The following is a 27,551-nucleotide window of genomic DNA, read 5'->3' as shown; positions in this document are numbered from 1 at the left end:
ACTGTCCTCCAGCGAAGAGGAGAGTATAAGAGCAGACAGGGTATTACAGAGCTCTGGTTGAGGGACCTGGGCACCGGATGGAAGGAATGGAATGAACAACAGCCTGGAACTTTGGTTTAAATAAAACCTAGAAAATGTGCACGTACATTCTTTCTTCACTTGACAGTGCCAAGGGGAGGGGATGAACTATCAAATGTATAAATAAACAGCTCAAAAGACCCCAACACTACACAGGGTAAGCTTTGCTTATAGTACCTGAAAAATCCAACTAAACTCAAACTAAACAAATATAGTTGACAATGTTCACAATTAAATGTCTTTCTCTACTTCAAGCACAGCAAAAACCTAAAAGCTCACGTGTTGTATCGCGTTGTGATCTGGTACTGGGCGGGAACCCCTTTTGGTGTTTTAAGTTAACTAAGCATTATGTTATACTTTAGCTATTGAAAAATAGCAGATCTACAAGCTCATAGTGCGCCACCGAGTGGCGCGCTATGACCTTGTAGGTCTGCTATCTTTGAAAAATCGTGAAAATGCGGCACAAATCTTTGAATACAACAAAGTAGGCTACAATACAGGATTTTGTGGCTAATCAGATTAATCAAAAATTGTCGCGTAGATTCGTTGGCATAATAAAGAAAGAAAAAGTCGGTTATTGGTTCTAAATATGGTTTTTGATATATTTTGGGTTAATTGCCCAGCCCTTCTCCTCTAGGAGCACAGTAGCTTGTGAACTGAACATCACACCCTTCTCAAGTAGCTTGTACCACCTGCCGCCAAGAGGAAGGGGAGAAATCATAATAATACTGCTCTAACCTCTCTCTCTCTCTACTTGTGTCTGTGAAGTGGATATTTGAGAAGAACAAGGTGTATGTGGTTGTGCACTTGTGCATGTACTCCTACAGTATGTATGCGTTTGTGCGTGCATGTGTGCACATGTGTGTGTACTGTGTACTGTGTATGTGTGTGTGCTCTTACACAAAGACAGAGGCAGGCAGTGAAAACGCAAGTTTAAAGCACACGTCTGGTTCGGGGACCAGCAGGGGGTCCAAATGGACCCGTACGGGTCTATATATCATTATATCTCCAAGAGTGCACACATGGAACCAGAGATATCATAGTTGTCGGGAGGAAACCTTGTGTGACCTGAGGCCGATTCTACAAATGCCTTCTAAATCATTAGTCCTCAAACGTTTTCGTGCCAATGACTCCCAAATTGTAATCTAAAAAAATAAAATAAAACATTTTGTGCCAGGTATCCCAGCAGAGTTAACACTTTCACGATCTTTCAAAAATGATTCAAACTAGCAGATGTACTGTTCAAGCTGTGAGCTTGTCGGTCTGCTATTTTTTAATTGCCAACGCTAAAATCTAAAATGACACAGAATGCGTTACCGGTTTTGATGGTTTAATGCCATCCACTTCTGAAAACAAATGGACATACAGTACAAGGTTTATGCCTCCATCTCAACCGACCTACACATCAGGTGTCATCTGTGAAACATACATGGACACTCAGATATTCAGTGGCTACGTGCTTAGCCAGAGATCAATGTGAATAATTTAAGGTCCGGTACACATTGTCAATAGATTATTAGAGGGGATTGTAGAGGAGAAAGAGAATATAAATATATAATGACAGAAGATGGGATTGGAAAGGGTAGGAGAAGAAGCTAAAGAGCAGTGGCTGTATGGACAGGATAACTAAGTACATTTACTCTGATATTGAGGTACTTTAACTCCACTACACTACACTACACCTCAGAGGCAAATATAGTTTTTTACTCCACTAACACATTCGTTAAGGTTTAGTTACAGTACAAGTCACTTGTAAGTACTTTTACTTCGGTAGGCATTAGGCGACTGTACATTTAATGTGATGGCAGTACTTTTCAATTTTCACTCAAGTCAGATCTTTGAACACAGGCTTTTACTTGTAACAGGTTATTTTCTTGCATTGTGGTATTGTTACTTTTTACGTGGGGTTCAGTGTCTTGCTCATGGACACTGCGACATGTGGACAGGAGGAGCCGGGATTCCATCCACTGACAGACGGATTGTTGGACAACCTGCTCTACCTCCTGAGACAGACCCCCCAAAGTAACCTTTAGATGGTCTAAGAATATGTCAGGGGTTGTGGTGGTCTGCTCCCTCGGGAGTGGAATGACCTAAAGCACTGACAGGTGTCTCTGCTATGATGGATGATAGTTCATCTCGTGCATATGTGAAGGTAAGAGGCGGGCAGTCGGACCAATAACTTTTATGAGGAGGGAGTAGAGCTGGGGTCACAGATGTCATTGCTCTCGACTACACACTACCAGTGCTGGAAAAGGTATCAATACTGCAATACTAGACATATTCTGTTGTAAGTAAAAGTCCAGAATTCAAAATGTACCTCTTTCTGGATTGTTCCGCCCTGGTTCCGCCTTGTTTATGTTGAATTTTCTAAAACATAATTTTTGGAAAAAACTAAAAACAAATATGATATGCCCAGTCACCATGCTGCACCTGTGATGTTCCTTTTTACTGACACCAAGTTTAAAATAAGACTTGAATGCACAGAATATCAATACGAAGCAACTGAAAAACACGTTATTTCAATGGTAGTAGATGGAGAGAAAGGATTTTTGTCCAACCACGAAACGGCAACCAATGGGTTTACTTACGTACAGTACTTGTCTTGAGTACACGTACTTAGTTACTTTTCACCACTGGTTCTCTGCTCCAAACAACTTTATAGAGCAGAGTAGTCCCACCCAGTTTGACGACGTAGCTAGCCACTGAGTTCCACTTTTCAGAAACCTCAATCCATCCCTGCCCCTGAACACACAATCTCCACAACTCAGCCCCACCTAAGTGTTGCCATTTATAACTAGGCCTATTTTAATTGGACACTGAATATATTGGAGCCCTTTCCCTCCGCCTCTCTCCAGGCTCATTTCACCTGGGCTTTCTCAGGACAAAAAGGTCCTTTTAAAGATTCATAAGCTGCTAATGAGGTTATAGGCAGCACATTTGCCAGAATAATATTGGTATGAAAGGAAATTACATATATATATACACAGGTGCTCTCAAGTGGAGTTGTTCAACGTTGTTGATGATGAAGGAGTGAGGTGATTAACTTTTTAGAGTTTCACAAGGTCAAAGAGAGATGATGTGAGGTTGTAAATAATACATTCAACACTTCACAATAAAGTGGACAAAACATGATACAGTAAAACAATGGAGGTTGTCCCAAAAGAGAGACTACTGTAGGTATGCAGGAGGAAAATGGGTTTGAGTTTAACACAACAAAAATAGCAGATCTGCAAGCTATGCGTCGGTCTACACAATAATGGAACGTTTTACTGTTGTTCTTCTCACTTCTTCAACAGAAGAGCTGTGCATTTTATCTGCATTTGGCTACTTTCTTTCATGCGATTAAATTGATTGTTACCCCTAAGGAAATGTTCTTATCTTCATGCATAATACATAAGGATGTGAATATGCAATGTGTGTATGTTAAAGAAGCATGACGTCCAACGATACGGACCAAGAGACAAGACTGAGGCAGAGAAAAGCAAAAGACAGAGAAGAACATTTTCATTACGGCTTTCTGCTAGTCTGAGTGTCTGCCCTGTAATGTGATTTCCACCAGAGACAATGACCCCTCTGGCTCACACACACAAAATGAACACACATTAGAACCCCCCTCCCTCTCTCTCTCTCTAAGATACACACCCATTCAGTGAAATCAATCTGTGCTGACTTAAATGCATGAAGTCACATGCACAGGCGCGTACACACACACACACACACACACACACACACACACACACACACACACACACACACACACACACACACACACACACACACACACACACACACACACACACACACACACACACACACACACACACACACACACACACACACACACACACACACACACACACAGTGCGTCTTACCTCTGTCATGTGAATGAGATAAAATCTCAGTTGTTCAGCGTAATCTGAAAGACAGAGACACATATATTGGCATTAGTGCATGAATCACCCAAAAACAGTCAATAAATCAGATGGCTGTGTACATCATTAAATAATTTGTCAGAAACTCCCGTTATGCGTGCAGAGTTTGTTTCTAGGAGGAATGAAAACAAAGGCGCATCACTGGAAGAGGAGGGCTCACATCCGGTTACTACACGCAGGTGGTGCGCGCGGCGGGCAGCCCGCCGCTGCTCCGAGTTATAAGGCTGCTCCCTGACCCTGGGTCTGCTATTTTCGAGTCTCCTCCCACCGATTGGTTAAGAAACTGTTGGACGACCAAAAACACTAGCTGGGGTTCCTGTGTTGCATTACATTCAAATCGGTGACCCATGAATATTGAATACTGTTTTGACGGACAAATGTACCTATTTGAAATAGTCTCACACAGGGCCCTGCAAGCTGCGGGCCCTGGCAGGCTGGCGCTTAAGCTCCAGTAAGTTGCATTGTTAATTCCTTGTCAGGTAGGACACTTGGCTACCGGTGGACAAGTACCTGTAGTACTGCCTGAAGCTGATCATCTCAATATCTCCAAGCAGATCTAGCCAGAGCAGTAAAAATGTGGTTTCCCACACGGGAGACCCGGGTTCAAATCCCAGGTAGGATCATGAAACGTACAGATTTCAGCTTAAAAGAACCTTGAGGATTTCACTTTGGTATATCCTTCGCTTTCAACAAAGCCAAGGTTTTCTTACAAAATGCTTCCCGTTTTCCCAGTTGTGATTTTACCAGCTTCATGTTAACAGGTTGTTGCTGTCACACAAACACATTTGCAGATCCCTCGATCTACAAGCTTTGTAGACTAGATCAGTGGTTCCCAAAAGAGAAGTTTCCCTGCGACCCAAGATCACCCAATTCAAGCGTAGCGTTAGTTCATTGCGGCACGGAAGGCAGATGGTTTATAATTTATATGTTGTTCACGGTTCCCCCCCCCCCCCATTCATTCTCCCTAGTGATCCATACTGCCTCTTTAAATCTGCTGCCTCTCTAAGCAATCTCTCTTCTCACTCATTCGCCACAAGCTATCTCATTCACGCCCTCATACCCACAGTGCATTTCAGGCGGCCTTCTTAAGCAGTCTCAGCTCTCTCTCATTCTTCATGCTGAGCTGTCAAAGCAGCTCGTACGGCGTTCGAGTGGAAATTTCCCTCCTCCTCCCCGGCCTCCTCCCTGCAATCCTTAGTCCAGAGGTCATGGGTTATCATCGTATTGTTGCGATTGTGTAGTTCATGTTGACCATGTATTGATGTGTCTTTACAGTGTATTGTTGTTCATGCATTATTGTATTTTGGCTCTGCTCAGGGGGGTTGTTGATATCAGACCCGTGTCTCGGTGCAAAGATCATCTGATATCACATGAGCAGAGCCACACCACCATACTCACATGCAAAAGCTTTTGCAAGAAATGGTCTATGATCAATCTGAGCTGAAGTGTCTCAATGAACTAGTGAGAATAACCGATCTACAAGCTCACAACATGCCACGATGCAACGTAGAGAGCTTTTACTTTTAGATCTGCTATTTTCACTACTTCTTCAAAGTATTTCCCCCCCAATTTCCCTCCCCAAAGACGGGTCCTGGCCCAGTGTTTGGGAAACAGTGGGCTAGATCGACTATGTTCACTATTTTAAATGTATTTACGGTTTTGGACATACAAGGTTTAAGCTCGACGGCAACGAGAGGAAAACCCTGGCCAGAGGTCAGCCTCTATACGGGTCTATAAGCAATTCCCTGAAGCGGTCGTCAGTGAGAGACGCGTCTGTGAGAGGTCATGATGAACGGGTTTAATCTGAGGACCCAATGTCCATCAATGTCACCCCGCTCTCACACTGTGCCCTGTGTCACTCCCAGGTGTCAACAGGCTGAAGGCAAAAGACAACACACACACACACACACACACGACGACTGATTGTCTTGGCGACGGATTTCCACCCCCCCCCCTCCCCGCAGGATCAATAATGGTCTATCAATCAATCTATCTATCGACAGCAGATAGGTGGGTGGACGTACGTGCACGTGTGTGTACGCGTGCGCGTGTGCAGCCTCATGACCATCCAACACTGTCTCATTCTCTAGAGCAGGCAGACAAACACCATGGCTCTGGGGTGAGATTTAAAATGATTAAGCGTGCTCCAGAAAGACAAGGAGACGCCGCCACTCATTGCTTCCATGCATGCCTCCGTTTCTTCCTCTCTATCTCCGTTCGCGTTCTCTCTCTCCGTCGATGGAGGTGAGGAGAAAATGACTGCCACGGGGGACTGATAAAGATCTTTTCTGCCTTAACTGTTATTGATGACATAACAAAGCACACTCAAAGAGTAGCTGCATCATTCTCGTGTAAACTCTACTGCCATTAAGGCCCAATGAATATGTTGTATAAGTATAAACGAGGCTCAAGTCTCAGGGGTATTAAGGAATAAACCTTATTACGGGCTCTCATTACGGTGTGGCTTCCATGTGCATCTCAGACTTGTTTAGTGATCACTATATATTTGGGTAAGGTTTCACCCAATCCCCATTAAGAGAAGTAACCAGGCTGTAACCGCGTTAAAAATAATCGTAATTAGGGATCCCCCCACCCTGATAAGCACTTGGAATTTTAGGAGTTGAGGCATAAATAGATAGCAGATCTGCAAGCTGGCCAAGGTTCAGCCAGTTTTCACTTTTGATGCAGTAATCTTTTTATTCATATTTTTGAGGACGCAAATTGTGATTGGCCATAATAAGATGATGCATTATGACTTATGATGATAAGGGTGCCCCTAACTTCACACGGGTGTGATTTTTTTAGGCATTAAAAAGGTCTTAAAAATCCTTAAAGTAACACATGGGTTGAGAAACACAGTCCTATCCTACATTAAAATTGGCTAATGTAGGCAGACCAGCGGACCACCCCGTCACTATGACTCAGACATAACCATAGAACGTCCACACTCACAACAACACCAGAGGGAGTTCAACAAACCACATGCACCCCAGGAGAGCTGTGGGCAGTTCAGAAACCCGTCTACCTAGTACCAGTGAAATCATCGTTAGGCAGATTTTTACAAAAATATTTAGCGGAGAATGATGGCTTCCATTATAGAATTGTAACTCTTCAGCAATCGAAAGCCTGCCGTTTCTATTAGCTTGGATTCCCCATCGATGATGTCAGTGGAAGATATAGGTTCCAAAAGTGGTGAAGTCATCCTTTGAGCCAATAATTTAATAACCGGCTCCAGTGGAGACTCATTTGACCTGCTGGAGACTCCGCCGGTCATCAAATTATTGGCAAAAAGATATTGCAAAAAAAAAAAATAGTAATAATTTTCATGAATTCAAGGCTTCATGGGGTGTGTAATTGATAGAAAATAAATAGTTTTTTGGGTGAACTACTCTTTTAACCGATGATAAAAAATATGATTAATCATTTGATATGGTCATCATTGATAATCTTGGTTATATATACATACAATATGTACTGCTGTATCACTACTGTGGAATATTTGCTTCACTTCCTACAGTCAACAGCAGAGGTCACTGTTTATCCTTCTAAATGCTGGAGCGCTACAGTAAAAATAAAAGTGACTGACTTCTGATAATAATAATTCAAAGATCACATTTTATTCTACAGTATATACAGTACCCTTTCAAAATGGAATACGTAAATTCAACATCAATCTGTTTTTACTTAGTATCTGGTTCATTTAACCTGACACCAGCATTATATTGAGATATTAAAGATCTAAATAAAATTTGTATCAAGAGGGGGTTCCAAAAGGAAATGGACCCGTACAGGTCTGTAACTCTGAAAGTTATGGCGGTCCCTGGAATATAAACGTTTGAGGGCCACTGCAATAATCAATCAAATCAAGCATGATATAAAATGCATCCATTTCTGTGTGTGTGTGTGTGTGTGTGTGAGAATGTGTGTGTGTGCGCGCACGCGTGTGTGTGTGTGTGTGTGTGTGTGTCTGTGTGTCTGTGTGTCCAACGCTCCACACCCCAGTATCTATTAGGGGTGAGAGGCCACAGAAGGACATATTGTTACACACACCCATGCATGCACACACTTGCACACAAAGCTTGTTTCCATCTAGGACACTCAAATTAACTCTCTCGCATGCGTACACGAGTGCGAACACGCGCACACACACACACACACACACACACACACACACACACACACACACACACACACACACACACACACACACACACACACACACACACACACACACACACACACACACAAGAGACTGAGACAAACACAATTCCCCGTTGCCTCTTTCCTGACAGGCGCTGCCATAGCAAAATAACAATGACAGGCAACAGGGTGGAGACATAATGTCCTTCTCCTATCTCTCTATGTCTCTCCCCCCCCCCCCCACACACACACGCACAGAGACAAAATATTACTGTTAATGTATTCTTGACATCGTGAGAGACCGTACATTTCTATCACTCAGTCAACTCAAGATAAATCACTGCTTGTCATGTTGCTCTTATGAGCTTGAGACAGTACTACTTGTCAACCAGTAGCCTAGGTGAACATACCAGACACCATGATGTCTGCATTTCTCAAACATTAGGGAGACCGTTTCCAACCACTGCAGATAGACTACCGGTAGTTATATTGTTTTTGAGGGCCTCTAGCCCCTCCTACGTCCAGCTTTGAGGGTTTGTGCAAACACAAACATTGAATGCCATTGACAATGAATGGCCAGCTTAGAGTGTTTGTGTAAACACAAACATTGTGTAACACAAACATTTAAGACGAAGGTGAGGACGCAAATTGTGATTGGCCGGAATAAGATGATGTATGATAAGAGCGCCCTCACTTCACAGCAAGGATCTATACTTGGTCCCCTCCCTTTTCCTCTCTACATCAAATCTCTTCAGCGAAGAAAAAATATATATCTAAAAGTTCACAGAAAATTATAATATATATATTTTTTTATAATCAACTTAATTGATTAATCTGATTGATCACTTAACCCTGCAATATACTTTGTTGTACAATGGCGGCTTTGTGTGCATGAGGACAATAGAGGAGTAAGTGACACCCCCCCTGACCCTTATAGCTGACGGGTTGTTATGGTTTTGTGGTGAAGGATCAGTGCTTTTCTTGCTGTGTCATGTACAATGGTCACTGCTGCACCACGGCCATTTTAATGTCTTCCTTTCTCAAATTAATAGCACCCATTTATTTTTAGACTCATTTGTAGACTCGGATAACCATATTACCACTTTTTCTGTTTGCAATATAGTATTACACCACTGGAGGGCATTGTGAGCTTGAAATCACTTTTATCAAGAATGTATTAGGGATAGGTCATTCAATATCTCCTATTCAACAGTGATTTTAAGTAGGCTTACCTACTGATACATCAACTATACTATTGCGTGAAAGAATAATAACTATTTGTAGCACTGAGTTCATTCATAAAATGTAATCATTATTAATGTATTATGTTTAATGGCTGCTCCATTTCATTTTGTAATGAAAATGTGGCTCATTATGGTATAGAAATGCTGACCATATGGTCCACCACATCATCTCAATGGATAAGCGACTATGAGTTGTCTTCCACTGATGTGCATACAGGACACCAGGACAGGGGGAGGGGAGCAACCACTCAACCAGGTCAATTTTCCCCAGCACTGGGTCAGGCGGAGGGGAGGGGATGACAAAATGGGACCTCTAACTCACGTGCGCCAAGGACCCCCAAGTTGATATTTATTTGGCCGCGAAACCCCACTGACCCCCTCTTGTTCAGAATTATGTCAATTTGTAGTCATATCACCTCCCTTTCCGAAGAACAATGTGGTTGTCGGAAGGGGCAAAATGATATTGGCCTTAACTCTGAGTGTACTGACAGTGTACAAATGGAACACTCTCATCATGAGTTATCCGTAAGATTAAAAAGTTTGAGAACCACAACCACTGCTTAAGACAGGTGAGACCAGTCCACTTAGGTTTGTTCATCTGTACAATCTCTGGCCACAATTCACACTGCTGTTACTTGTTAGTCATCTCTACAAATAATTACACAGGACTGTTTATTTTATTCTACATTCATCATGCCAATGAATGGCGTATCCATAACAAGCACTGCATAAAAATACAGTATAACACTACTGGCATTTAATCCGTCAGTTTGTCAGTTTGACATTGCTACAGTATAGCTAGCCAGAGAAACCGTTTTGTTTTGTTTTGCGAGAGTAACTCATTTTTGTCATCAAAATCTGACAAATCTGCTATTTTTGCTATTTTAGAAGCAATTCTGAAATGACCGTGAAAGTGCTTACTGTAACTTTGGGTTTTATAACATTGAACCAATGAAAAGTTAATAATTAATAAGAGCATGAGACTAAATAATAACCACACATTGGATCCATACTGGAACACTTTAACCCATTTTGACCTGAGATCAGACAGTTTTCTGAAAAAGATTCTGTGTCAGTCGTTCTTCGATTGTTCAAAAATAGCAGACCCGCCCCAAAAAGGGTTAATAATCTAAAAAACATTCACGGCCCATCCATCTGATTGACGTGTTAAGGGGTCTGATATGTGTGCCACGGCCCACGTGCATTTTCAGAATATGTTTTTGACTTATTTTTTTGTATTAATATTTATTGAATATAAAATCGTGTTATTGAATATAAAATCATGTTAAAATGTTTTGCCAATTATTTGGGGGCCCACTTGCCATATCCTCACGACAGTGGTTCTCACCCTGTGGGCCCCACAGGGTGAGAACCACTGTATTTTAGTAGATTAGCCTTCACCACTGGATGCATCCATACAGCCAGGCCTGGCCTGGCACCTCTCCACCATTCCAAACACACTCATTCATATTTATTGGATTGGCCTGGACTTTGTCTTGCCCTGATGGCCAAGCTGAAGCTATTCATTGCCCTGGCAGAGGAGATGACTGTTTACACCAGGGCCAATGAAGAAGAATGAGAGAATCTGGCTCGGCTTCCAGCTGAATATTCACTGGATTAGCTCTAAGTGGAACAGGACTATACCATTGTCATAATATAACATCGCTGTCACGGTGGAAACCGCGTATTTCAAAACAGTTCCTTTGTATTAGTACCGGTGTTTTAAAAATGTTTCGCACTGCGACGCGTTGTGAGCTTGTAGATCTGCTATTTTCATTATACTTTTGTGCAACACACTTGTATGATGAAGTAGGGCGTTCATTAATTTATGAAAAACCATAAAAGGTTGAAATGAAGAGGTTTCTGGCGGACAGCAACGATAAGCTTATTTCCCCGTACTGGGTTTTGGTAGTGTTCAACAGTGGATTTCCTTTTTATTCAACTGTTTAAGAGTGAAGTCATTATGTAATACTTGACAGGGTACATCTGCCATTTCAAATATAAATATAAGTACCCGCAATAAAACCAGATAGAGCAGATCAAACTATAATAAAACCAGATAGAGCAGATCAAACTATAATTTGAGCATTGCAACATTTGGCGGTTGATCCAAAGTCGCTATTGGTGGTGATGTTTCAACAAAGTAAAAGTCTCTCAGATAATGTGTCCTTTTCTCTATATGTGATGCATGCAGCAAGTATGTTATTATAACGCTGTGATTCTCAAATGTTATCATTTCAAGGAGCCCTAGCTAGTGATATGCATGATTTCTTTAAACAACTAAAATCTTGTTTTTTGGAGGTTGTATATTTTCAAATTTCCAAATACCTATTAATTTGGGGGTCCTTGACACAAAGAAGGTAATCTCTCATCAGCACCACACTGCCCTAACCCATTCTGAACGGGCACCCATTTTGGTGTCAGCATCATGTTATGCTTTAGCTATTTAAAAATAGCAGATCTACAAGCTCATATCGCGCCACCGAGTGGCGCGATACGAGCTTGTAGGTCTGCTATTTTTGAAGAATCGAAGAACGACTGACATTTTTAGAATCTGATCTCAGGTCAGAATGGGTTAATCAGACCAGTGTGTTGTCCGGCGGAAACCTCGTATGAATCTGATCTCAGGTCAGAATGGGCTAAACATGCAGTGTTGTTGTTAGTAGGAATAAACACAGAAGCACCCGGAAGGAAGAGGACTAAGAAAGGCGAGGAGCCCAACAGAGTTCCTGTTTCTTTTTTTTTACCCAGATTGATGTGAAAGCAAAATGAGTCCAATGTTTACACATACCATCTTGAAGTCGCAGCTGCTGAAGGTACAGCGGGCTCTGGAGGACGTTGCATCTGCCTGGCTCGTCTTCTCTGGTCACCAGAAGCAGGTCAGTGTAGACAAACACTGTCACCTACAGCAGGAGGAGACATGGTGAGATAAACATAGGGAGAGGAATGGTGAAAGGGACGCAAGGGGAGAGACAGACAGACAGACAGACATGACCTCTGGACCATAGTTTACTATACAATTAAATGTCTCATTGTAATCAACAGCAAAGTAAAGAGTCACACAGACAAATAATGTCTCACCATGGCAGCCTGTGCCGTAATGATAATACAATGTGAATGCTATCCCTCTGCATGACTCCAAACTCCAAAGTAGACCGAGTTCTGTGCAAAGCTCTTTCTTGTTCTTTAACCAACTAACAACACAGAGATGAAACATCTACTGCATTCCTACCTGCCAATGAATTACTGCCTCCTGCCTTTGGCAGAGTTTGCCAGGTGGACCTGTGTCTTACTGGCCCATTTAAAGCAGAGCTTCTCAAACGTTTCCATGTCAAGCACCCCCCAAATCAATATGTATTTGGCCACGGACCCCCATTTGGAAATAATTTGTGCCAGGGACCCCCATACAAGAATTGCATTGTTAAAATGTTTCATACATATTCACACATTTTTCAAATATTTGTCCAGATTTGTTTTAAATCTGATGCTAGCCTATATTAACCAATTTTGCTGGTGACCCCCTGAAAACCCAGATCGCCCGGACCTCACTTTGAGAACCGCACTGCAAACATGACATCTGTGCATGTTCGGTTTGAATGGCTGGCCTTCAATATGCAGATATGACTACACTACTATATTGTAACAGTAGAGTTTTTCTGGGTATGTACATAAAGGGGTGAACATAATTGAGAACGGAGAGAGAGCCTTTGTAGCACATTCTGCTTATCACGTTAAATAAAGCTGTTGCACTGTTTGGTACTCTGACTTGCCATCGTTTCATGTTGTCTGTACTGTGAGAGCGACAGAAGAATTTTGAATGTAAAAGACCAAATACAAAGAGGGAGAAACAAAGAGGAAATGAAGACAGAGGAGGACTGACTATGCGCTAGCGTAGCAATTATATATCCAAGTCAGTGCACACACACACACATTAGACATAGGCTACAGGGCTCGCACGCATCAAAAAATATGTTGTGGACGGACAGTCTTCAAACTCTTTGTTCTTTTGCCATGGTGACCTGGTGCAGGATGAGATAATAGAGAGCACCTTTAAGATGTAGCCTGCCTGTGTGTGCGCGTGCGTGCGTATGGTGATGGTAAATGGTGCATTTATATAGCACCTTTATCCAAGGTGCTTTACATAGATTGTGCATTACATTCACCCATTCACCACACACACATTCATACACCGATGGCAGTGGAAACCATGCAAGGCACCAACTAGCACATCAGGAGCAATTAGGAGTTCAGTGTCTTGCTCAAGGACACTTCGACTCTGGGGGAGCCTTGGTTTGAACTGGCAACCTTGCGGTTTCCATCCAGGCACTCTACCCCTGAGCCACTGCCGACATAGGGGTCAAGGGGTGTACGTATTTCTCACAGGAAATGGGCTGACAGACCAGTGGATTTTGTCAAAAATTTTCCTATACGCGACTTAGCTGCTCATTTTGGTTCACTTAATTGTAAATTATGCAGAGAGAAAGAAAGAAATGATGTGTATACCGGTATGCGTTTTGTGTGTGTGCGCGTGTGTGCGTGTCATTCTGTGCGTGTCTGCGTCTTGTGTTTGCTTTTCAACGCTAGCAAGGATGTGTTTGCACCGAGGGCAGTCCAGTGAATCCCCAGTGAACTAACAGTAAAAGCTGGAACAACACAGATTGCTCATTAAAAACACCCCATGTAGACCTAGTGAATAGAGGCCCTACCACATACATCCATCCACCCACACCACCCACCCACACTACCCCACTCTCCGCCTCCCGCGGCCCAGGGGCTGACAACCTACAAACACTGCCTGTTCAATATTTATCTTGTTTTATCGTTGACCCGAGCTGGAGAGGCCAGAATTAGCATACCATTCAGACTGGCGGTGCACTCTGAAATGCATGGTGCACAGCGGGATTGGTCTGAATAGGTACACTGAGCATTTTGAAAGGGACCTTTCCCCATGCAAGAGGAAGTAAACAGAGACTATTTGTCTCTACTTGTCTTGATTCAAGGACGTCTGTGCATGCGTGTCTCTGACCCATCATGTAAAGGGCAAGACGTTGATGCAGAACCAAGATGGGTCTCGAAAATATTTGGTCTTATTAGTGCAGCTATGCTGAAATTGAACTGTCGCATATAACCTTATACTCACTCACACTCAATTATTCAAGAGTTCTTACTGTATTGTGTGCGATATTGAAATGGAAGCTTACCATGATCATCACAGTAATCATCATGTCTTCGATCAAATTCAAGGGCTTTGGGAGCAACAAAACTCAGACTCCATGTACTCACAGTTTAGCATGACAGAGGGGAGAGCAGTTTCTCTATGAGGTACATGCATCAAAGAGATGTTTCCGCACAGTCAAATTGGCCTACATTTAATCTAAGGAAGCATCAAATACAGTAGCATACGTACATAATAGCATACTTATAGCAGACTGGACACGTTTTTCGGGAAAAATGCAGCTAAAAATCAGAGAAAGGCAGCAGTGTGCAATTTTTTTGTGTCTATAGTTGTCAATGAAACAATGTAGCTTACAGTTAGTGAGAAGTTACTTCGCTTGTCACTCACATAATTGTATTTCTGTTTGTGTCTAAAGCTTAATAAAGAAAGTTTATAATTTATATTTTACATGTATTAATAACTCAAATTCCACAACTGAAGATGATGGGCAATGTTCATACAAATAAATAGTAATAATATCGTATTGATATTGTGAGCCCAATATTGTGTATTGAATCGTATTGTGAGATTCAATACACAATAGGTAGATTGAATCGTGCCCCAATTGTCTTCGTCCTAGTAATCCTGCTAACCATTATAACTACAGTATATTTTGACTGGGTTTGACTGTTGTAATTTCATGGCAGCTGAATTTCCTTCATGGGATCGATTTAAACCACACACTGTATGTCCATATCTGTTAATAATTTACATCTGCTGCTATTTAACTACGTCATTCCACCACTATTTTTACCCACTCACATCATCACAGTACAGTGTATATATATCATGCACCATATGTACAGTTGTACACTGTATATTTCACACTGCTCATAATATTGACATATGACCTGTTCCAGGTCTCGTTCCACCTTTCTTGAAACAGCAATGATAGAGGCTGTAGATTAATCTGTGATGAGAAGAAAGAAGATGAAGGAGTTGCGACTAGTTGCGAGTAGTTTGGGCATTACGTGCCTGTCATTTGTTTGCCCCTCATCTACTGTGCCAATAAAATGATTGGCTTCCGTCATGCCAGGCTTGCACTGGGCATGAACAAGCTATCTGTGCGTCAACTGTGGGGGCTGTGTGTGTGTGTGTGTGTGTGTGTGTGTGTGTGTGTGTGTGTTTGGGTGGGGGGGGGGGGGGGAAGGGGGGATTCTGTTAGATAAAATTCCCGACCTCCATCCAAATGGCACCTCCCCATGACCATAAACATACCCTTCCTCTTTCATACCCTTGCCAAAGTACACACACAGTCACACACGCACGCGCACGCACACACACACACACACACACACACACACACACACACACACACGTTGTATTACTATACTTGTGAGGACAGCAACATTTTACTACACTGATTTTATGAATGCCATTTGTTTTACTGCCATTTTAAGCCTAACCCTGAAGCTGAAAATAGGTGATCTACAATCTCACAACGAATCGTGCTTTGTTCGCTTGTAGATTGTCTATTTTTTGGTCCACGACAGCAGCATGCAAACTACACATAATTCAGGCAAAACCTCAACCCCAACCCATAAACCTAACCACTAAATGCTCCAAATGTTAAAAAAACAAAAACTAAATAAAACATTTATCTTGTGAAAACCGGGAACATTTCCTCGCAAAGTCTGTTTCTCAAAATCTATTATAATTGTGGGGACATGTGGTCCTTATAACTACATGTAGACACGCGCACGCGCACGCACACACACACACACACACACACACACACACACACACACACACACACACACACACACACACACACACACACACACACACACACACACACACACACACACACACACACACACACACACACACACACACACACACAACCAATGTGCGAACAAACTTACACATATCCATCACACACTTCCTTTGGACAACATTATCACAATGACTTGCCAAATGGGCATGCTTCCCTTATTCCAAATAATTCCCATAGTATAAAACCTGCAAAACATGTACTGGTATATGTTTCCAAAACCTGTTCACCTTTGTGCCATACACATCTATAAGGCATGGTCCCAATTTATGTTACTGAGGAAGGATTACTGAACAAGATTTAATATAATAATTTTGTTTATAATAACAAGGTTTTTCAAGGTGTGTTTTTTTCTTCTTCCTGGCTTGTTCGTTCACAAGTCCGGCTGTCCAGGGGAAATACCTGTTTAGCAATCTACTCTGGCTCTGTGGCTGCCACTATTTGGCCACTAACAGAAGATGTGGGGTTCGTAGGACCATGGATAGAAGCTATCTGTGGTGATGTGGGGTTTGTAAGCTAGTGAGCGTCAAGCAGACAGAACAAAACTACCATGGCTTCCTATGACCTCATCAACCCTGGCATCCCTATACAGTATGTTGGGCATGTCATTATAGGTGAAAAACAAAAAGCAATAATAGCAGATCTACAAGCCAGATCTTGTGCTATGACCCATGCTATAGGCTTGTAGGTCTGCTATTTTTGCTTTTGTTTTGACATTGTACTTTTTTAAGATTTTGGCTCAAGTGGATTTGAGCCGTCTTTTGAGCCGTCTTCAACTTAACAGTATCTTGAACAATGTAAGAATAACTGGTACCAAACAAAGAACCGTCTGTGTAATATCCCCCCAAAATGTGACTGTGCTCTCTTTAATACATAATCCTCACTAATAATATGCTGACAGATTCTCCAAGAAAATGCTGACCTGTTTATTGTCACCAGGCACAAACTGTGGAGATTTCCTCGGGCTAATGAAACCATTATGATTATACCACAGTCAGAGTGGCATTTTAGCTAATGGGGAATTACAAGAAATAATACAGTACGATGATGAGGGTTTAAAGACACAGAGAGGAAAATGAGAGACGGATTATCGGAAACATAAAAGTCATACTGTATCTGCAAACATACCAGGCCACACCCTACGAAAGCCTGCAAGTACCATCATAAGACAAGCCCTAACATGGACCCCACAGGGCAAGCGGAAAAGGGGTCGCCCTAGAAACACCTGGTGCAGAGACCTGGAGGCAGACATCAAGACCATGAAGACGACCTGGAACCAGCTGGAGAGAACAGCTCAAGACAGAGATGCCTGGAGATCACTTGTTGACGGCCTATGCCCCAGAAGGGGCAGTAGGCAGGTAAGTAAGTAAGTAGGTATCTGCAAAGCAGCCATTGAGAGTATCGAGCTGGTTTCATAATGATTCATTGATGTAATAGCCAATACAACTGCAGTGATGGGAGAATACTCACAGCATAAATACTTCAATACAGATACTCTAAGTTTGTAGAAATCCTGTATTAACTCATCCACCACAGAATGGCAGTAGCAATAGTTACAGTAGCACAGGCCAAAATAGATTTGTTAAAAATCAGGAGCTTCAGGAGCTACGCCCTGGGGGTGTAAAGGCCCCAGCAGGACTCACAACTTCAAAGTGTATACATCCAGGCCAAAGGGGAGGTAAGCTCACCTGTCCCATAGAAAGGTGATGGCATTCACTACATCTCTCCCCATTTCTACAATGTACATACAGTGTTTGTAGATTTATTTGTTGATAATATTGTATTTGTGTTATTTTTTATGCTATGTTGATGAATTTAATATATAGGATAATTTTAGCCCAAATGTCTGACTATACTGTACGTGTTGTTTGCATTTCCGTTTTTAGTGTGTAGAGTCTGCAAAAACATTAAATACGTTAAAACAAACGCACGTCTAGGAGATAGTTTAGTTTTTCTCCAGATGCAGCTTTTGGAACAAGTTTTGAATAAGTGGAGCGCAGGGGGAGGAATGCAACATGCAGAATGTCAAATACATTATTTAACGAAATAATGAGAGAGCTCTTTGCATAGCACTGAAAAGCTGACGACAGCAGACATTATACAGCACACATTACTTACATTACTAGTAACTACACATTACTCATACTTCGCTGCCCAAAATAGCTATTGCTGTTTAGTATAGTATAGTATATAACTGTACACACACTCATTGTGATCATGAACCAAAAAGAGTGAACGCACATAGAGCACATAAGATAACCAGCTATCTTTCTGTCCGTGAGGTTCTGAAAGTGGGGTCCGGGAGCTTCCAAAAAAGGCCCCTCGCAGGTCTGTAACTCTGAGAGCGAGCAAATGCATGCATTTTGTCCATTTGGTTCCATTGTACGCTCTCAGAGCCGTGTGAGAACAACTGATCGGTGTGCTTTACCTTGAGGGAGTGGTGCTTGCTCTCATGTAGTATCATCTCCTCGGATAGGATCAGCGTTCGGCTGCACAGATCCAGGGGCTGAACATAAAAAAGAAGATTACAGTCACATTACACATCCCCAAAACCATGTATACTACCACTCACAGATCTGTGTGGATTTGTATTCCCTGGATATAACCTCTATAAACTAGTTGGCAGTAAACTAATACACGGACACAGACATTGCTGTTCCTTGGAGTGGTTGCACCACTCAAAAATAATATAAATAATAATGTAATAAAGCAATAAATACAGTAGGCCTATACTGTAAATGCAAGATTACAGTACCAATTCCATGTCGCTTGCTAAATCCGCTTAATCTGATAGAGAATGAAAGGTGATGAAGAAAGTTTCCAGTCATCAGAGATGAAAGTATAAAGAGTGTCAGCTAGCTGTGACAGTAGGGTCTCAAAATGACAAGAGGAACTAGCAGGGGGGGGAAACCACTTCCTCCCAATGACTTGAGTGTGTGAGAGGGCCATTTCATTAATCTGTGTGTGTGTGTGTGTGTGTGTGTGTGTGTGTGTGTGTGTGTGTGCGGGCGCACACGTGTATAGTTTGGGTTACAATACGTAAGTACTACTAAGTAGTAGGGCTGCTGCTGATGCTATGCGGGCATATGGGGGGGGGTCGGTGGTGTGCAGTGTTAAATGTGTGTGGAGAATGTGTGAAGAATGCAAACGGACTGTGAAAAGTGGACTGACTAAGGCCTCATTCACACCTAAGACACGCGCAAGACACCTTGTTGCATGGGGGAGGGCAGAAGACAGCCATGCAACAAGGTTGTGTCTTCTGTGTGTTGCACAGCTCGCAATGCATTTCCAATGGGAGTCACGTGGGTTGATGACACAACCACAACCCCCCCCCCCCCATGCAACAAGGTTGTGGCGTCAAATCATGGGACTCCCATTGAAAATGAATTGCAAGCTTGTGACACACAGAAGACACAGGACACAAGTGTCTCTTGTGTGCGTCTTAGGCGTGAATGAGGCCTTATGCTTATGGTAATCAAATGGCAGGTGTGGGGAATTCGGCAGGTGTAGGCCGGGCTTACAGAGCCTGGAAATTGAACAGGCTCATTAGGTACAGCTCACTAGGCACTGTACTCACTGTGGTGGTGTGGAACGCATGTCAAATTTGAAGTCAGTGGGGCGTGGAATACAGGCGTACAGACGTACGTACAGAGAGTAGGTGCATTTATTGTAAATTACAGTATATACATGATCAATGTATTTCTCTCTACATACTGAGACTAAGAAATATTCTCAAACTAGAATTATAAATACAAACACACATGGAATTGCTTACCTGAACAAATATAGGGAAGATAAGTATCTTGGGGGCTACTTTGACGTAGCCATAGTTGGCGTGAGGTGTGTGCGAGCGAACAATAGTGCAGTTCTGATAGTTGGCAAAGTTGGCATTCTGCGTTTGATAGCTGGGCGGGCTGGCATTTGTGGTGGTGGTGCCAGTGGTCTTTGCTGTCTTAGGGTTGGCAGAGCGTCGTAGAAAGGCAGTACGGTTGGCGAGACCACCCCCAGGAAAGGCACCAGCACCACCCTGCGCCTGCTGTGGTACCGTGGTTTGTCGATTAGGATACAACCTGGCAGCTGAAGAGGATGAGAAAGAGGTGACATTTAAAGGAGGAAGCACCAGAGGAAATGGTATTTTTGAATATATTTACCGAACACCTAACCATAGCATTTTAAAAAAGCACTGACTAAGAACTACTGAAAATATATCTTACACAGTGTGCCCTGGTTATCTTGGTAGACAGGCCTCAAGATCTGGAAAGCAGGAAAATAATGAATATGAATATATGGCCACTGCTGCTGCACAGGTAAATATTTAGTCTAGCCACATTAGAATGCAATCCCCAGGTTCATCAAATCGCTGACACATTCCATGTGAACACAATTAATGAAGTGACTTAAAATCTGCAACCAGCTTCAACAAGTACGTGTAGATATTAATGCACAATCATTACGGCGCTGCTAGGAGCAGAGATAAGATACAGTACCACTGACTGCACACAGACATATATGTTGGTATCGACTGTATCTTTTACTTCAAAATAAATATGTAGCAGTTGACACGTGACGCAAGTGTCAGTTTGTTAAAGAACAGCCACATATTTATTCACATGAAATTGGTCAAGGAGGTCTGTGCCCTCCCACGAATAGAAGTTGGCAAAAACTGTGATGATGCAATCAATAGAGAAAATGTATCTTTTGTTAGTTGTGTTTGCCCACAAACCCTTGTTCTATTGTGCGTGCGTGTGTGCACCTTGTGCGTGCGACGTGCATGAGGACGTGTGCATGTGGGCCATAAGCTGATTCTACGCTCTCTCTGGTTTCCAGGCCCATGTCTTTTCTAGTTTTAGTTTGTTAGTTCTACTCTACTTAGCTAGAGGCATGGATGCTGCCATCTGTCAGGGCAAACTACAATCTACAGGGCTTAGAGGGGCAGGAACTTGAATGAACACGCTGGGAAGCTATAGACTAAACAGTTTGCATAACCTGCAGACAGAGACAGAGAGCAGAAAGAAAATAGGTTACATTAAAGCAGATCATATAAAATAGTTTATGACAGCATAATGCACAAAGGTGGTCTTAGTCATATCTACAACCAACCCCTCTCTGTCTCTCTCCATCTCTCTCTCATGAGTACAGCGAGGCATACTCAAACATGGCCATTCATCTTACTTTTGCATTCACTCTCTCCCTCACTTACTTATATCACTCAATCAATATACTTAGTACCACCTCTCTCCATATATATCTCTATCTGTCTCTCTCGCTGTAGCAGTAAATAAATAGATGTTGGTTCTACCACCCCCCCGGCGTCTTCTACTGGGGTTTTAAAGCCCCCGTTTATGCCGGAAGGATGTGAGAGAGTCATATGCTTCCTGTTAGTACTGTATCGCCAGCATGCGACTGCCGCCGTAGAACACCATCACTGATTGTTTGAGGTCGGGGCATCTATGTATATAGAGATTCTTTGTTGACAAGAGTGTCCCTTCCCGTCACTGCTCATACTGCACAATACATTCTGAAAGGTGCCTCAGATAAACACACACACACACACACACACACACACACACACACACACACAGAACTGTTCTCTAAGTCCATTTAAGAAAGAAAGAAAGAAAGAAAGAGGCATTGCACTAAATGAGGAAAAGCACTAAAGATATTAGTAGTCTGTTGTCATAGTTCAAGCTTCAACGCTTTAAGAAAATTATTTCTGTGACTAAATCAAAAGTACACTAAGAGAGGGCATCGCTGGGCAGGAACAATACATGACACACATTGGAGGTTCTGCTTCATGGAGCCAGTGGTGTGTGTTAGTATCATACTGCATACCTATTAGTATTGTTAGCTAAGGAACTGAGCTCAGAGTCTTTTTCTTTCATTCATTGAGTTTGCTTTATTGTGCTTTTATGATGCAGGCCTTTGTCCCACATATGTCACAGGACGTGACTGCATGTAGTACATGCCAAGCATGTCAGATGGTGTAGTGTTATTGCGTAATCATTCGTGGGCATTATAGCTTCTCCTAAGTATGAATTTAAATCATTTCTAAAATGAGCATGCTTTTTAATATTATACTGCAAGTATAAATAGGCATAATCCCAGATTCACATCATATATATAAACCATAAATGGCACATGTGGTATATGGCTTGCTAATAAGAGAAACAAATGATTCATACTGTATGTATGCATTGTACTACTATTATTGGCTGGGCATAAATTGCAGAGGAGAATGTAATACATATCTTAAGTGTCAATGAATCATAGACTGTCATAAGAAATAAGTTGTGATTCACTTCTATTTGGTTTCACTTAGGGAGTGTAAGGGAAAAGTTTTTTGTTCAAATAAGTGTAATAAATTGATCTCTATTATTCAAATAGCAATTATTGCTATAAAGCAGGGGTCTTCAAAGTGTTTAAAGGTCAGAGACATAGTCTTGCGTTGTCAGACTGTTGCCGTCATACAGTCTGGAGAAATTAAAGCTATCATGAGTCAAATATAAAGCTGAAGTGGAGCCTCCTCCCCACATCCGTCTCGTCTTTAAACCCTAACCACACCAAAGGGTCACCATGCAACTCCTTGGGTCCAAACGGTTGCAAGGAGTTAACGCTAAAACCGTCTTGACCCTTTGATGTGGTTTGGGCCATTGAATTCCATGCGTTGAATCACTAGGGTCAACGTGTAACAAGACATATCACACCGCAGGGACAACGCTAAAACCGTCTTGACGGTTAGGGCTTTACAGTCGCGCAAGTTTATCCTAATATAAATAGAAAACATCTAAGCATATATAGCGTGTTACTTAGCAGAAGGAAATAATAAAATAAAATGTAAAGATATTTTAAAATATATTTCCGTGAATGGAAATAGCAGCTTCCTTACTCGAATTTCGGGAGGTGTAGAGTAGACAGTTCCAGACTTTATATAGCATTCGGAGATTGTGGAATAGTTGTCTGGCTGCGCGAGACTACTAAGGACCTAACAGACAGACAACACGCATAACTACGTATATTGTCAAATTCTTTTGCAATATATTTATTTTAAAGCCTTCTATGCAACCTGATTTAGATTCGTTCAAAGCTAGCTCACCATAGTTTGCGCATTGTCTAATCAATGTCTGTTGACCGTTAGAGAGATCTGAGACTAGCTTGGTGTTCCACAGGTTTTTCTGCCTATGGGTTGTCTCCAATTTGACGTCCTTTTCCCCCCCAATGGCGCTCGCTGCTGATGACGTCTTTGACGTGTTTTTTTTTAATGTTATTAATTCAGCCTTTTATTAATTCAGTCTAGCAGTGTCCCTGTCGCTACGGAACGTTCGTCTCAACTTTGGTCCGTCAATTAAATGGTTTGTGGTGTTTGAACAGAACGTTGATGTTAGGGGCTCATTACTAAATCGTCGCTATCTTGTGGTTACAAAATTAAAGCTTCTGATGACTTATAAAAAGACGGTAGCCACATTAGCTTAGGCGATTTTGATTCCGGTTCATTTTGGGGTGAATTTTGGGGTCCTTCAAGACTTCAGACTGAATCAATGTTGACAGTTTTAATGTGCATTTGCATTTATGTTTTGTGAAAAATAAATAAATAAACAAAACAAAAACATCCTTATTACACAAAAATGTGTCCGCTCCCTTGTAGTAACTAACTGTGAAGACTGCTTAGGGTCTGTGACCCCTGCTGAAGCCCCATGTCTCTCCAGCTCTTCAGTAAACAGAGAAAGAAAACACAGGTCTGTTGAACTCATACAGGATGAAGGAGTGGAGTCTATTATGAAAGTTATGAAACTAAACACAAATAAATAAATAAAGGTTGACAAAATTAATTTAAACTGAAGATATCTCCTCTCTCTGTGTCTCTCTCTCTCTCTCTCTCTCTGTCTCTCTCCCCCCCCCCCCCCCCCCCCCCGACCGGATAGAATCGGTGTCCCGACTTCAAAATGTATTTTCTGTTTACTAAAGACCTGGAGAAATGAGGAAAGCCAGCAATGATTGCTATCATAATATAGCATGTATTAAAAAAACCATATCATTTACACCCCCTTTAACAGATTCACTGCCCCGTATTAATGAATTAATTAATTCGCCAGTGCCGTCCGTGTCTTATTCAAGGGGAAAAACATTACCCCAGGTCCGTGAACCGGATGTGAAAGACGCCTATGTTAAATCTATATCATTGCATTTCTAAGTCAACCAAAACAAATGTTGTAACTGCAATTAACGACGGGCCGCAATCGGTGTTAAGTAAATAAACCTTGTTTTGATTAAAATCTGGTATTTAGTAATCTCGGAATCTGGGATTAAAATCTGAGAAAACATTTTAAAAACGTATACAAACGCAATTAGCGACGGGGCCCTAATCGTCCGCAAAGAAAGTTCGTTTTGATTAGAATCGGAATCTGGGATTAGAATCTCAGATAAAAGCATTTAAGAAATGTATACAAACAATGAGTCAATGGTCACGGCCAGCTTGAATCTCGGGTCAGAGCCTGTTTACATCACGCTAGCATTCCAGAGCTAACAAGATGTAGCTTAGGACCGCGACCAAACTTAATCAATATAATTGACACAAAGTAGGCTGATATAACCACTGTACAGTAAGTGCTGTGTTGAAAATATTCTGTACATTGGTGAGACATCAACCAACCGCAAATGGCCTTGAAATATGCATCCAGTCCTTCTACCTATCAGCACCAGGGAGGTAAGGTAAGGAGACATATCGGGGATGAGACACCAAATGCCCCTGGTGAGGATGGAGGGAATGAAGGAGATGGTGAAGGTGCAGTCCCCCAGCTGTCTGCTGTACCTGGCTTCCAGGGTTGATGGGGGCCAGGATGATGTAGTTGTCTCCGTTGGAGGCCTTCACCCTGGTGCCCTTCAGTGTGGCGGTGTGGCCATGGTGGGGGTGGCCCCCGCGGGGTTGCCCGTCCAGTTCCTCGGCCGACCCAACCCGGGCCCCCCACCCCAGGCCCCCACCGCCGCCGCCGGCCTCCGAGCCGTTCACCAACACCCTGCGAGCGGTGGCGGTGGCACGATGGTGAGCCGGTAACGGTGGAACGGCCGGAGGGGTCTTACTGACGTTAGGATCGGGGCCGTGCCTGCGGGTGGGGGGCGAGGGGGCGTCGTAGTTGGAGGCGGAAGGCTTGTACGTGGGTCTGTGGATGAGACCCTCGAAGCTGGGCTTGGCTGACGGGCCTGTGCGCCATACCACCACCGTAATCTCGTTGGCGCTGTTTCTGCGAATGGGGCAAAGAGACAAAGTCGTCGCTGTGGGCTGGAAACGGCATCCGAAACTTCAAAGGTTTTTCCAAAATAGCGACAAAGCAGATTACAAGCTCATAGTGAGTTTGTAGAACGATCTTTTTCGCGACTTACACTATTGTACGGCAAAATAGGGCATTCAGTTTTCGGAAAAATATACATGCACATTTAATTTCGTTGTTGATGTACTTGTACAGTATGGAACTCTGATCACGGACCCCCCATTTGATATGATTCTTCCTTTTTTTAATAATCTCTAATCGCAGAGTTTACAGTAGAAGGTCCATTTGGTTCCTACAGTAACTATCAATCATTAATAGCCCCCACATTGAGAACCAGTATATTTGGTAGTAGCACTACAGTACTAGATACGGTACCTGATAGCATGGGCCAGGTCTACACATTTCCACTGCTCCACTGGCTGGCCATTTAACTGCAGGAGAGTGTCCAAATGCTGTAGACCGGCCAGGTCTGCTGGACCTCCTGCAATAGAAGACAACACACTGCACATCACATACTTGTTTCCAGGTGGGATTTGTGCAAATCCAGTATTAACCCATTCTGACCTGAGATCAGATTCATACGAGGTTTCCGCCGGACACACACTGGTCTGATGAACCCATTCTGACCTGAGATCAGATTCTAAAAATGTCAGTCGTTCTTCGATTTTTCAAAAAATAGCAGACCTACAAGCTCGTATCGCGCCACTCGGTGGCGCGATATGAGCTTGTAGGTCTTTTCAATTACTGTTTTCCTTTATCTTTAATATGTATATATTTTTGGGGGTAAATCAACGCTCTCAACTCTTCAGAAAAATACCCCAAATAATTATATATAAAAAAATGTGAAAGTGAAATATCCCTTTAAGCTTACTTATGGGGTGAAGCTTAAACAGATCTTGAACTCATTCCTGTTGTCATTAAACAAATCGTTTGCATAACTGACCTAAGCTGACCTAAGCCGATTAGAAATCCCTTCTTGACTTAGATAAGCATATCAGGGGATACATGCCTATTACAATTTAGACATTTAGCAGACTTACAAGTCAGGAATCAAGAGTAAATGGCATAAGCCCTACATGACTGGGTAAATAGTCACATAAACAGTAAAGTGTAAAGAATACAATTTAGTGCTTCAAAGAAACTAGAATACTGGGTAAACATCAAAGCTAGCATCGGTCTAAACGGGATGCACACGCAGATTAGACACACCAGCGTCCCGATATGCGGAAACAACGGTCGGACATGTGGTCGAACATGCGCTGATCCCGTGCTTGCGGTTAGGGTTAAGTTAGGGTTAGGTTAGGTAGGTTGTCGGTCTAATTACAGTCGGACCAATAGTATGTCTAAACTAAAGCCTGTACCCGTCTAAACAACATAAATAACATTCTTCTTAGCATTTGTGGTCAGCAAAAATATATCTGCATTCTGCATAGTATAAGTCGCAACGATTATGACAAAGACAAAATAGAATTATGGTAGGCCTATACTGTATATAAATTACGAGGATATGATGCACGTATAAAAACAGAGACATACAGAAAAATAAGGACAGATGGAAATATGCTACAGATGGAAAGTACACAGCTACAGAGTTAGTCACTAAAACAGTACATTGTTGCAGTCTGGTTGAAACCTTGTATGTTCCAAACCGTGACTTTTCAGGAAATAGAAAAAAATAACCTTTTATTTTTATTTATTTTTACAAAATGTTATGGCAATTTGTTTTATACTATAATCCTACTAGACCCCATGGGAAATCTGGCCACAAAAGATCACAGGATCTAATGAACGTGAAGAGGGATACCTGGCCCAAGCCCCCACCCCTATCCCCCCACCCAAGTACATTCCGTGCCTGCACTATACAATAATAATTGTAATGTGATGTGATGTCTTCTTACCCCCCCC

The 27,551-nt window shown here is 42.3% G+C and overlaps 1 protein-coding gene across 4 annotated transcripts in view; it reads right to left on the bottom strand.

Moving 5' to 3' along the window:
• Positions 1-27,551, bottom strand: part of rgs3a (regulator of G protein signaling 3a) — a 193,447-nt gene that overhangs the window by 115,626 nt on the left and 50,270 nt on the right. For all 4 annotated transcript variants that reach the window (XM_083793657.1, XM_083793655.1, XM_083793653.1 and 1 more), the window contains 7 exons: positions 26,022-26,127; positions 25,190-25,619; positions 20,598-20,637; positions 20,159-20,460; positions 18,812-18,889; positions 12,186-12,297; positions 3,951-3,994 (listed from right to left, as the gene is read on the bottom strand). In XM_083793657.1, coding sequence (XP_083649783.1) covers positions 3,951-3,994; positions 12,186-12,297; positions 18,812-18,889; positions 20,159-20,460; positions 20,598-20,637; positions 25,190-25,619; positions 26,022-26,127 — 1,112 coding nt within the window. The remainder of the gene's footprint in view (positions 1-3,950; positions 3,995-12,185; positions 12,298-18,811; positions 18,890-20,158; positions 20,461-20,597; positions 20,638-25,189; positions 25,620-26,021; positions 26,128-27,551) is intronic.

This window comes from Protomyctophum parallelum, assembly GCF_964188405.1.
Source record: "Protomyctophum parallelum genome assembly, chromosome: 21".
NCBI lineage: Eukaryota > Metazoa > Chordata > Actinopteri > Myctophiformes > Myctophidae > Protomyctophum > Protomyctophum parallelum.
The sequence above is the reverse complement of the archived record's forward strand: the minus strand, read 5'-3'. Positions and strand labels throughout refer to the sequence as shown.